The following is a 13248-nucleotide window of genomic DNA, read 5'->3' as shown; positions in this document are numbered from 1 at the left end:
TTGAAAAGTGTGGAGTTAAGTGAGTGAAAAAGGAAAACGGTTGCAAATCCCAGAGCCCATGTGTGTTTGTGAGCAGGGGTTGTGAGAGAGAGATTTCAATTTTGTGCAGATATGTGATATACATTTTAAAATGAATTATAAATATAGTTTATTTATTTATTGTCCTATCATGATGGAACGGTCCCCGACCCTATACCCTAGACACCCACCTGAGAGACCCATACACTAAGGAGAAGTCCTTATCTGTTTTATGGGCCTACTGTAAGTAGCCTATACGCAGCCAAATCCGAAATATGAATGTGGTCAGAGACCTATTAAAGTATCACCACCCCCTCAATATTCTGAGCCTGCCTGGCAGGGATGGTCCTACAAAGCCAAAGCCCCCTGATGGTTGAGCATAATATACAAGGACATTCTCAAAGCTGCTAATGAGAACCTTGACGACCTTGTACCTAGCCGGTGGGTATTCCGGTGGGGTGCCCCCACCCAGGAAGTGGCAGTGCTGGCAACACTAGCTGCAGTAACCAATGGGGAGGGGGTCACACTCTGACAATCAGAGAGGGGGCATATTATTGTGTCCCTGGTGGCATAAAATAATCAAAGGTCTGACTGCACAGAGATGCTTAGGAATTGTCACAACGGAGGACCAACGTGTGTGTGTTTCAGGGAAAGGGGGTGTATCTGATCTCCATCACCTAGGACTTGACAATGGTTAATCAAATCTCCCAATTTTTGCCAGTTTTTGCTCAATTTTGCATGCCTTCTCAAACAGCTGCAACTGTATATGTAATATCAAGTCCTTTCTTGAGTTGAGCTCAGGGATGGAACAACTGTTGAGCATTTGAGTTTATGGTTGTTTGTGGGGGGAAGGGGTTTGTGTGTGTGTGTGTACAGTTGAAGTCGGAAGTTTATGTACACTTAGGTTGGAGTCATTAAAACTCCACACATTTCTTGTTAACAAACTATAGTTTTGGCAAGTCGGTTAGGACATCTACTTTGTGCATGACACAAGTAATTTTTCCAACAACTGTTTACAGACAGATTATTTCATTATATTTCACTGTATCACAATTCCAGTGGGTCAGAAGTTTACATACACTAAGTTGACTGTGCCCTTAAACAGCTTGGAAAATTCCAGAAAATGTTGTCATGGCTTTAGAAGCTTCTGATAGGCTAATTGACATCATTTGAGTCAATTGGAGGTGTACCTGTGGATGTATTTCAAGGCCTACCTTCAAACTCAGTGCCTCTTTGCTTGACATCATGGGAAAATCAAAAGAAATCAGCCAAGACCTCAGAAAAAAGGTTGTAGACCTCCACAAGTCTGGTTCATCCTTGGGAGCAATTTCCAAACGCCTGAAGGTACCACCTTCATCTGTACAAACAATAGTACACAAGTATAAACACCATGGGACCACGCAGCAAATCAATCCCAGAACAACAGCAAAGGACCTTGTGAAGATGCTTGAGGAAACAGGTACAAAAGTATCTATATCCACAGTAAAACGAGTCCTATATCGACATAACCTGAAAGGCCGCTCAGCAAGGAAGAAGCCACTGCTCCAAAACCGCCATAAAAAAGCCAGACTACGGTTTGCAACTTCACATGGGGACAAAGATCGTACTTTTTGGAGAAATGTCCTCTAGTCTGATGAAACAAAAATTGAATTGTTTGGCCATAATCACTATCGTTATGTTTGGAGGAAAAAGGGTGAAGCTTGCAAGCCGAAGAATACCATCCCAACCGTGAAGCACGGGGGTGGCAGCATCATGCTGTGGGGGTGCTTTGCTGCAGGAGGGACTGGTGCACTTCACAAAATAGATGGCATCATGAGGAAGGAAAATTATGTGGATATATTGAAGCAACATCTCAAGACATCAGTCAGGAAGTTAAAGCTTGGTCGCAAATGGATCTTCCAAATGGACAATGACCCCAAGTGTACTTCCAAAGTTTTGGCAAAATGGCTTAAGGACAACAAAGTCAAGGTATTGGAGTGGCCATTACAAAGCCCTGACCTCAACCCTATAGAAAATATGTGGGCAGAACTGAAGAAGCTTGTGCGAGCAAGGAGGCCTACAAACCTGACTCAGTTACACCAGCTCTGTCAGGAGGAATGGGCCAAAATTCACCCAACTTATTGTGGGAAGCTTGTGGAAGGCTACCCGAAATGTTTGACCCAAGTTAAACAATTTAAAGGCAATGCTACCAAATAGTAATTGAGTGTATGTAAACTACTGACCCACTGGGAATGTGATGAAAGAAATAAAAGCTGAAATAAATCATTCTCTGACATTTCACATTCTTAAAATAAAGTGGTGATCCTAACTGACCTAAGACAGGGAATTTGTACTAGGATTAAATGTCAGGAATTGTGAAAAACTGAGTTTAAATGTATTTGGCTAAGGTGTATGTAAACATCCGACTTCAACTGTAAGTGTGTTTGAAGGCTTTGAGTTAGAATCTCTTTTGGCAACAATTACAGCTGTGAGTCTTTCTGGGTAAGTCTCTAAGAGCTTTGCACACCTGGATTGTACAATATTTGCACATTATTCTTTTAAAAATTCTTCGAGCTCTGTCAAGTTGGTTGTTAGACAGCCAATGTTTCCGTTTCTATTGTCATGAGTATTTTTTAAATTGAAATGACCATGTCTGCCTTTTACCAGATCAAAATATTTTCGCGTGAACTGTTTATTTTCATACATTCGGTAGCCTATGCTACAAAATATAATGTTCTGCCCATATGAACACATTTATTTTAGGCCATAGCCTAAACAACTGCTACATTATTTAATTAAAAAGCAGCAAATAGACACAACATTATTTAATAAAAGACTTATTAACACAAACAGGCAGTAAGCTACAGCTCGCTTCACAGTTTCCCCGCCAAATAGGCAACTCGATGTATCTTGACGACGTTGAGTGCGCAGGGGGAGAGGTCTGTACGCAGCGTAGTTCTTCTTCGTAACTTCCACAAAAAGTTTCATTCAACAAAAAGACACGTAAACGTCTGTGTATATTGTATTGTCATAAATGGTGTATAATAAAAATTAGGTGGGAGCTTATATTTGTCCTATTTAAGTACAAGTGTATATTAATATGCATGTGTGAATTGGAAATTTGTATTTTTTATCTCGGAGAGTGGGGTCCCGGGCAGGGTCTGACCCTGGAGCAATTAGGGTTAAGTGCCTTGCTCAAGGCCACATTGACAGATTTTTCACATTGTTGGTTCGGGGATTCGAACTAATGACCTTTCGTTTACTGGCACAATGCTCTAACCACTAGGCTACTTGCCGCCCAATATACAGCATATATTCTCCGCTATGCAGAAAATACTTGACTTTTTCCACATTTTGTTTTGTTACAGCCGGAATTAAATTTATTAAATTTAGATTTTGTGTCACTGGCCTACAAACATTAGCCCATAATGTCAAAGTCGAATTATGTTTTTACAAATTAATAAAAAATGAAAGTCGATAACTATTCAATTCCTTTGTTATGGCAAGCCTAAATAAGTTTAGAAGTAAAAATGTGCTTAACAAGTCACAAAATAAGTTGCATGGACTCACTTTGTGTGCAATACTAGTGTTTAACATGATTTTTTAATGACTTCCTCATCTCTGTACCCCACACATACAATTATCTGTAAGGTCCCTCAGTCTAGCAGGGAATTTCAAAACACAGATTCAACCACAAAGTCCAGGGAGGTTTTCCAATGCCTCGCAAAAAAGGGCACCTATTGGTAGAAAAAAAAGCTGACATTGAATATCCCTTTGAGCATGGTGAAGTTATTAATTACACTTTGGATGATGTATCAATACACCCAGTCACTACAAAGATATAGGCTTCCTTCCTAACTCGGTTGCCGGAGAGGAAGGAAACCGCTCAGGGATTTCACCATGCGGCCAATGGTGACTTTAAAACAGTTACAGAGTTTAATGGCTGTGATAGGAGAAAACTGAGGATGGCTCAACAACATTGTAGTTACTCCACAAACTAACCTACATGACAGAGTGATTAAATACAAATATTCCAAAACATGCATCCTGTTTGCAATAAGGCACTAAAGTAAAACTGCAAAGAAATTAACTTTATGCCCTGAAACACAGTGTTATGTTTCGGGCAAATCCAACACATCACTGAGTACCACTCGTCATATTAGGACTAGGGAGTTTTTTAAGATAACGGAATAGAGCTAAGCACAGACAAAATCCTAGAGGAAAACCTGGTTCAGTCTGCTTTCCAACAGACACTGGGAGACAAATTCACCTTTCAGCAAGACAATAACCTAAAACACAAGGCCAAATCTACACTGGAATTGCTTACCGAGACGACATTGAATGTTCCTGAGTGGCCCAGTTACAGTTTTGACTTAAATCGGCTTGAAAATTAATGGCAAGACTTGAAAATGGCTGTCTAACAATGATCAACAACCAACTTGACAGAGCTTAATGAATAATGTGCAAATATTGTGCAATCCAGGTGTGCAAAGCTCTTAGAGACTTATCCAGAAAGACTCAGCTGTAATTGCTGCCAAAAGGGATTCTAACATGTATTTATTATTATTATTATTATTGACTCAGAAGGTTGAATACTTATCTAAACAAGATATATATATATATATATTTTTTTTTTTCAAATGTTAAAGTTTTTGACAAAAAAAATCATTTTAATCCATTTTAATCCCACTTTGTAACACAACAAAATGTGGAAAAAGTCAAGGGGTGTCAATACTTTCTGAAGGCACTATATATTTACCACCATCATGGGGCTGTTCCAGAAAGCTGGATCAATGAGTTAGCCAGCCAACTGTCCAGAATTGCTGTAAATAACTTAAAATTGACAAGGTGTAATTGACTTGATAACAACAACCAATATACAAATGTAGCTTTATCAACTAGAAAAATCAAGAGGTATGTGGCTGTTTATCAAAGTAAGCTGGTTAACTTAATAATCCTGCTTTCTGGAATACCCCCCATGTCTTATTATTAGCAAATGCCAGTGACTCGTGCGTGTGATTTGTGTTTTTTCACTGAGATATTCACAATGGTTAATCACTTTTTGCAGATACAGATGCCTCCAGGCTTCTAAGAGGCAGGGGATGGGATGATATATATAAGAAATATATAGGCTAATCTATTCATATAATGCAGCCTGAGGATGGCAGCGTCTCTCCTCAGAAACCGGCTTCAGAGGAATGCAGTGTGAGGATTGAGAAACCCATGGGCCTGACTGACTTAAGCTACTGAGCCCAATTAAGCCAATGTCTTTTTATCCACCAATGGCAGTGAATTCAATTAGCTCTGGATGTGGTCTTCTCTTCCGATGCATAAATATGCCTTTCACTCTGATCACTCCCAAATCTGACAACACAAAGTACAAGTGAACATCATCGTAGTGGATTTGTCATTCTCTCCCTCCCTCGTCTTCAATCTTAGCATCCTGTTATTCAAATGTCTCTGCTAGATACTCCTATTAAGGTTTGATGAATAAGGAAAAGTGAGTGACAGGTGTCAGGCAGCAGTTCATCCCTTTCTATGAGCTAAATGACCATATCTGGTCGGTGTTGTTCTAATGATTCCAAGTGGTCATCTCCTGAGGGAGGTTAATAGATGGCTTTCCTCTGATGGCTCCATTCACTGTCCCCACCCCTCCGCTGGTCTCCCCGGTGATGCCAAAATGAGATGGCACACCCGTCTCACTGTGAATTGACGACTTGTTTAAATTGTGCTCCTCTCCCAAGGGGCCTGCCGAGCCCAGGAGTGGAGTAATTGTTAGTCTAGAGGTAGTCATAAATCCCCAAAAATATTTATCTCTCCCCTCCTCATTATCTATTAATACCGCTCTGCTCTTGCTGCAGAGTTCCTGAGACTTGCCAGAACTGTAGGTTATACAGTCTTCCTTCCTCCCCAAAGACTGAGACCTGTCTTCTTCTGAAAGATGGGAGGTGAAAAGACGGCTCTTCAAAGCTGTGATTGATTTCCTCATTCCTCCATGGACTATTGCAGGCAGCTACAGGCTCTCGACAGCCACGATGGAGGTGTTGCTCTCTGGCTGTGTCTTAATTGAGCCGAGCGCTCGGAATGCTACAGGCGCTAAAAACCCCACACAATTAGGAACTACTAATGACATGGCGAATCGGCCATTTTTCCTCCCAATAACCCAGTGAGGTTTCTAAACATTTAGCGTTGCAAAACAACAGTACATGAGTGACAAACTTTAGGCTGTACAAGTTGACGAAGGGAAGTGGAGTAATGATCCAATGAATGGAAATAACCCAGTGCATAGCTGTGGGAAGTAGGGGCTGAGGGTGATGCAGCACCCCATTGAAAAAATCGGGAGAATTATATATTTTTTCTCACAAAAGTAGTGTACTGGGCCTTTACTAGTCCAGTATTAGAGGACCGATATAGACGTCTGACGTCTGTAGCACCGGCAAACGTTTTTTTCCAGCATTTCAGCTTTGGCAAAAAAGGTAGTTGTATAATTAAGAACAGTATCTTGCAGGGTTCAATAGTTGGAATTGTAAGAATTGTTGCCTTTCTCTGTGATCACCATTCTAATGGAATCCAGAAAGAACGAAACCCTTTGCATCAAAAGGTGCAATGTTATGGACAACATCCACATCAAATTAAATATTTTTCTTGATCAAGTAACATGGAAAACAACCACCTTTTGTGCAGGATTAATTTACTATCCTTACAAACCACTTAATATAAATATACAGTGCATTCAGAAAGTATTCAGACCCCTTGACTTTTTCCAAATTTTGTTACATTACAGCCTTATTCTAAAATGGATTAAATTAATTTTTCCCTCATCAATCTACAAACAATACCCCAAAATGACAAAGCGAAAAACTGGTTTTTAGAAATGTTTGCACATTTATAAAAAATACAAAACAGAAATACCTTATTTACATAAGTATTCAGACCCTTTCCTATGAGACTCGAAATTGAGCTCAGGTGCATCCTGTTTCTATTTATCATCCTTGATGTTTCTACAACTGGATTGGAATCCACCTGTGGTAAATTCAATTAATTGGACATGATTTGGAAAGGCACACACCTGTCTATATAAGGTCCCACAGTTGACAGTGCAGAAATCAAGCCAAGAGGTCGAAGGAATTGTCCGTAGAGCTCCGAGACAGGATTGTGTCGAGGCACAGATCTGGGGAAGGGTACCAAAACATTTCTACAGAATTGAAGGTCCCCAAGAACACAGTGGCCTCCATCATTCTTAAATGGAAGAAGTTTGGAACCACCAAGACTGGCCGCCCGGTCAAACTGAGCAATCGGGGGAGGTGACCAAAAACCCGATGGTCACTGACAGAGCTCCAGAGTTCCTCTGTGGAGATGGGAGAACCTTCCAGAAAGACAACCATCTCTGCAGCATTCCACCAATCAGGCCTTTACTCCTCAGTAAAAGACACATGACAGCCTGCTTGGAGTTTGCCAGAAGGCACCTAAAGGAAACAAGATTCTCTGGTCCTATGAAACCAAGATTGAACTCTGGCCTGAATGCCAATCGTCACATCTGGAGGAAACCTGGCACCGTCCCTACGGTGAAGCATGGTAGTGGCAGCATCATGCTGGGGGGATGTTTTTCAGCACCAGGGACTGGGAGACTAGTCAGGATCGAGGGAAAGATGAACGGAGCAAAGTACAGAGAGATCCTTGATGAAACCTGCTCCAGAGCTCTCAGGACCTCAGAATGGGGCGAAGGTTCACCTTCCAACAGGACAACGACCCTAAGCACACAGCCAAGACAATGCAGGAGTGGCTTCGGGACAAGTCTCAATGTCCTTGAGTGGCCCAGCCAGAGCCCGGACTTGAACCCGATCGAACATCTCTGGAGAGACCTGAAAATAGCTGTGCAGTGATGCTTCCCATCCAACCTGACAGAGCTTGAGAGGATCTGCAGAGAAGAATCGGAGAAACTCCCCAAATTAGGTGTGCCAAGCTTGTAGCGTCATACCCAAGAAGACTCGAGGCTGTAATCGCTGCCAAGGGAGCTTCAACAAAGTACTGAGTAAAGGGTCTGAATTCTTAATGTCTGTAAATGTGATGTCTAAAAACCTGTTTTTGCTTTGCCATTATGGGGTATTGTGTGTAGATTGTGTAGAACAATTTAATCAATTTGAGAATAAGGCTGTAAGGTAACAAAATGTAGAAAAAGGGGTCTGAATACTTTCCAAATGCACTGTATTGTACATAGGCTGGTCATCTAGGTTTGTACTTGTAGACTTTCCATCACCATGAAGAAAAACATCAAGTGGTTTGTGATGATGTGGCTCAGTTGGTAGAGCATGGCACTTGCAACGCTAGGATGGTTGGTTCGATTCCCACAGGGGACCAATACGAAAATGTATGCACTCACTACTGTAAGTTGCTCTGGATAAGAGTGTCTACTAAAATGTAAAAGGAATTAATAGAACATTTCAGTTTTCAAATAGCAATAAGTTGCATTTGCAAAGTATTTCAAGAAACTGGAAAACATGTATCAAGCAAGTATTTTAATATTCCACATGATCAGATTAACTGTTTTGTATAGATAATTATCAGACTGAAATACAAATACATTTAGTTTACTTTTTTTCACAAAAGTAGTGCAATGGGCCTTTACTAGTCCTGTATTAGCGGACGATATATGCGTCTTCAGCGTGGGCATTTTTTTTTTGTTCTGCGTAGCACCCCCACCCCCAAACTACTTCCTGCTGCTATTGCCCAGTGTGTTTACATTCTGTTTTGCTGAATCCTCCCGAGACTGCTAAATAGACCTATTCCTTTTCCAGTAGTTGACACAATGCTGTGAAATTAGGGGAGTGTTAATGCTGGGACCGTGGGACTGTCGCATGAAATGAAGTGTTTGGAGCAGCTGCTTTGTTTTGTTGCATTCAATTGAAAAGTCAACCGTGCCACTAGGCCTAATAAGTCTCTCTCTCTTTCTCCTCAGAACCAGGATTTAGAGGAAGTCCTCTATGACAGCCAGCTAGGTGAGTCTCATTCATTATTCTCCATTCGGCTAGAAATGGTTGAATGGATAGGATGACTTTTAAAGGTCCAGTAAGTATGAATTTATTCAGTTGCTTGCTAATCTAATCTTCTGAAATGTCTCACTTGATTCCACCAATATTGCCGACAGTTTGATTGCACTGTACAATACCCTCTTACTTGTTGTTACACGACAATGTACAAAACGAAAGTGAAACAACGGCACTGTCCACTTCCTGAATCAGGATCGAATAAATATGTCACGTAGAACAGACATTTTGATTGGCAATTTTCTGCATTTATCAAAAGTCTGTCCCATCAGGTAGCCTGATTTCAGATGTCTCAATGTAAACAGGATTATTAGGGAAATCGTTCTTGCAAAGCATGTAAACGTTTTAAACAAACTATTATATTATTCTGACTATCCACCATAATCACATTATTGTGTACATGTAACCGTGCTCATTGATTCAATGTGCTATTGTCTGAAGTCATTGATCTGTCAAATCAATTAATACCAACGACAGCACCTGTTCCGTGCGAGTGTTTGTACAGTCCTTCAGAGAGAGCTGTGTGGTATCCATGTTTTGGGCCAATGTTAATTAATGTGGGTCAGAATTTGTAGTGCGATATGTGTTTAATATTCAGCTGCATCAGCACTAATGAGGGTAATCCAGCATGAGATGCACTGGAATGAACAAATCACTGAGGCTGTACACTGACACAACTGTCTCAATGTTTGCATTTAGACAAGCAAGAGAAGGCCTTGTTCTATACTTCTATACTCCCTGATTCCACATCATTGTTAAATGGGGGGGTTTTTAGAGACATCCTGTAGTGTGGTAGAGATGAAATCCTCTCCCAGCTGTGTAGACATACAGTATATAAGGGAAATCTTGTGAAAGGGCATAATGAGAACTGTTTGACGTTAAAGGCATTCCTGTCTTATTAAAGAAGGATGCCATGGCTCGGAAACCCTGGAAAGGTAAATGAACCCAATACAGCTTTGCACTTGTTCGCCATTCAACAGAGTTCTCCTCTTATTAATTTGACGGCAGCAGACATTTCATAAGTAGAGCGAATGGATGGATCTGATGTTTGCCTTTCATGCTTGAGAGCTCTAATACAAGAGCAGAGTGCTCCGATAGAGGGGAGGGCTCTAGGAAGCCGCCAAGGAGTTTTGGAGGTGAAACTCTGGACCTCTGCTGGCTTGCTCACTCAACTGGGTCATGTCGGAAACAAAAGCAGATGAAAGCAAGTTTATAATGCCCTCATTTGGCACCTTATCCGAGTGGAAAAACACACAGACACTGTTATCTGAACAAATCGAGCTATCTGGCACTGCCATTCTAATTTGCTCTGTCACACCAGGGAGGCTAAACTAGTCTGAAAGCGCAGGATATTGTTTGTGGCGTTGGAATTCGAAAAACTGCTAAATTAAAGCATGTGCATCAGGCTAGGACTCTCTGAACTTACTGGCCTATTTATTTTTGAGCATGTATGGGTATCCAATTGGAAAACATTGGACGGAGATCAAGAATAAATTGTGTGGCTGCAAACATTGGCTGCAGGCTTTGAGTTGCTGGAGTTCTGAGTTCTTCAGAAGGAGCAGCGGATGCTGAGTGTGCACTGAGGGGCACACCTCAATGAGAGTGTACAGAATGTGTGGTATACGGGCATCTAGACCCTGTACTGTACACTTTCTTCCAAAACCCGCCACCCTCCTCTCCTAGTTGCATCTGTCTCCTCATCTGTTGAAAATCAATGCAGTGAATTCTTGTCCCTGCCTAGTTCCACTCGACAGATGGTAGGGATGCAAATCATACACAATCAATATGGAAGCCCCTTTCAACTCTAGAACCACGTTCTCATTTTTTCTTGTTATAATCCTGTTATTCTGTTCATGTCAGCCATTGCATGTATTTTAGTCACAGTTGTCCTCTAGTGTGTGAGGTTTACAGATGTCACATGTACAAAACCAGCATCTCTCTCGGGGTCCACTCATCTTTTTATTGGTCCTTCGAGCCAGATGGGGTACATACATTACAGATGGGAAATACCTTTTGAAGGACACTCTAATACACACCTTGTATTCTAGCGGAGCGTTGGGCCAGTAACCGAAAGGTTGCTGGTTCGAATCCCTGAACCGACTAGGGGAAAAATCTGTGCCCTTGAGCAAGGCACTTAACCCTAATTGCTCCTTTAAGTTGCTCTGGATAAGAGCGTCTGCTAAATTACTAAAATGTCAATGTAAAACATAAGTAAAAAGGGACCAAAGATGTACTCATAACATTGAAATTAGCCTACAAGAAGTGTGTAGTGTGACTGACTGTGGACCAAACCATTAGGATCTCCATATAATTCTATCTGTATGGATCTCCTTTTGCGATTGTAAATGCGATTATGGCCCTGAAGATAATTAGGTCGGGCTACGGCCTGGGAGTGCTATCTATTGTTATTCGTGTCAGTGGCCTTATATCCATACTAATGTATGGCAGGGAGCCAGCCCATGATGAGAGATCTCCACCATGATACCCTCCCAGGAGGCCCGCTCACAAGTTGCTGACCGAAACCATACTGTAGGCTCCATCAACAAAAGCTCTCCTCTAAAATATGTAGCAGCTTACGATAGTCTAACATGTTTCAACACACTATACATCAGGGCCGCTGTGGGAGTACTTGTCAAAAGTGCTCGGCTGTGTGTGTGTCTCTCTAGAGAGGAGAAATCATACAAAGCAAATCTCGCCTCTCGCCACTCTTGTCTTCCCACTCGGTTTGTCTCCCGTTTTTCTCCTGAACTCATCTGACCTGCGCTTTATTTCTTAGATCAAGACAGCACCGAGGACTCCCACCAAACACAAAATATTAGAAACAATATCCCACACTAGTCTATTAAGGAAACACTCTCCCACTGTTCTCTATCTCTCTCTCTCCAACAATGCAGAAACATGCTGTGTCGGTACTAAGTGGTGATGATGATGTTGACTTGATCCACAGTACTCTTAAAAGGCGTTGAGGTTTAAAAGCAGATGATGGGAGTGAGGATTTGGAATCTGTTAAAACTAAATTGCGTCTGGGTCCTGAATTATTGATGCAAAGTAGGGGGTTTAAGGCTGCCTTCAACACTCATTTGCTGAGTTTTCCACAGAGACCTGGACTGCAGCATTTATAATGAGGGTGATTAAAGTTGGCGTACAGACCCCTCTCCGAACTTCAGGTGTTGAGTCTGGCTGGCTCTCTTTCTGAGAATCCTCCTTTTATTTTCTGTCTCCCCAACGACGAGTCTGGGGGAGTCTGACTCATTCTCTATTTCTCTCTCTCTCTCTGTCCCCCAGGTCCCTTCTCTCCAAATCACGGAGAGATATTTATGACACTGACCTTTCCCGCTGTAAGCTGGAAGTTAAACACACCGCGCTCCGATTGATCCCTGCGCCGGGCAATTAAAATTCAGTATGAGAGGAAATCGTTTGCACTTGCTGTATGACACATGGGCCGGTGGCCTGCCAAAACGCCCCTTGGTGGAATATAAATTCTCTCCATCCGACTGAATCGAACCCTCAGTGGGCCTGAAAGTTGGCCATATTGAATTTGTACTTTTGGATAGAATATCCCTTAGCGCCTGGGGATCGGTATGAGATTGTGGCGCTATCTGGCATAACGGACACGCTTGAGCAGCTCAATGCTCTCCTGTGTGCCCCATCTCTTAGGAGCTCCCAATTGGATCCCAAAGAGAGAGAAAGAGAGACATGGAGTGGGTTTTTATGGAGAGATGGATAATTCCGGAGTAGGATAATTCCAAAGTGTCTTGTCTGGGGAAGTCCAATGATGCAAACCATCGGAGCGCGGAAGCTTCCTACACAGACCCAATCAGTGACGGCGGTGAGGACGCGGGGCCCGCCGCTTATGGAAATGAGCTATTGACATCCTCCGCGTCTCTCTGCGCTGATGGCTACAATAGAGAGCTCTGCATCTGCAATGACACATTCATTGTTCTCCACACAACACGCTAATGGCCTCACTGGTGGCGGTGGATCTCAGTCTTTCTGAACAGAAGCCGAATCTCATTTGTCAAAGAAATCGGTGTCATTGAAATCGCACGATTGATCTGCCTCAGTCTTTCCCATTCTCTTTATTGTCTATGCTTTATGCAGGCTAAACTGCTATAGCTGTCACACAGTTAGTCATCCTATTCCCCCCGTTGTGCTGCTGTGTGTGTGTTTAACCGTGGGGGGTAAGTCGTTCCCCCCTGTTGTGCTG

The 13248-nt window shown here is 42.1% G+C and overlaps 1 protein-coding gene across 1 annotated transcript in view; it reads left to right on the top strand.

Annotated features, from left to right (window-relative positions):
• The window catches only part of LOC121568431 (beta-1,3-glucosyltransferase), a 136904-nt gene that overhangs the window by 60283 nt on the left and 63373 nt on the right, over window positions 1-13248 (top strand). Inside the window, exon 4 of the mRNA XM_041878970.2 lies at window positions 8954-8993. Within this exon, the coding sequence (XP_041734904.2) occupies window positions 8954-8993 (40 nt within the window). The remainder of the gene's footprint in view (window positions 1-8953; window positions 8994-13248) is intronic.

Source organism: Coregonus clupeaformis, chromosome 6 (assembly GCF_020615455.1).
Source record: "Coregonus clupeaformis isolate EN_2021a chromosome 6, ASM2061545v1, whole genome shotgun sequence".
Classification (NCBI taxonomy): Eukaryota; Metazoa; Chordata; class Actinopteri; order Salmoniformes; family Salmonidae; genus Coregonus; species Coregonus clupeaformis.
This window is presented reverse-complemented; position numbering and strand designations above follow the sequence as displayed.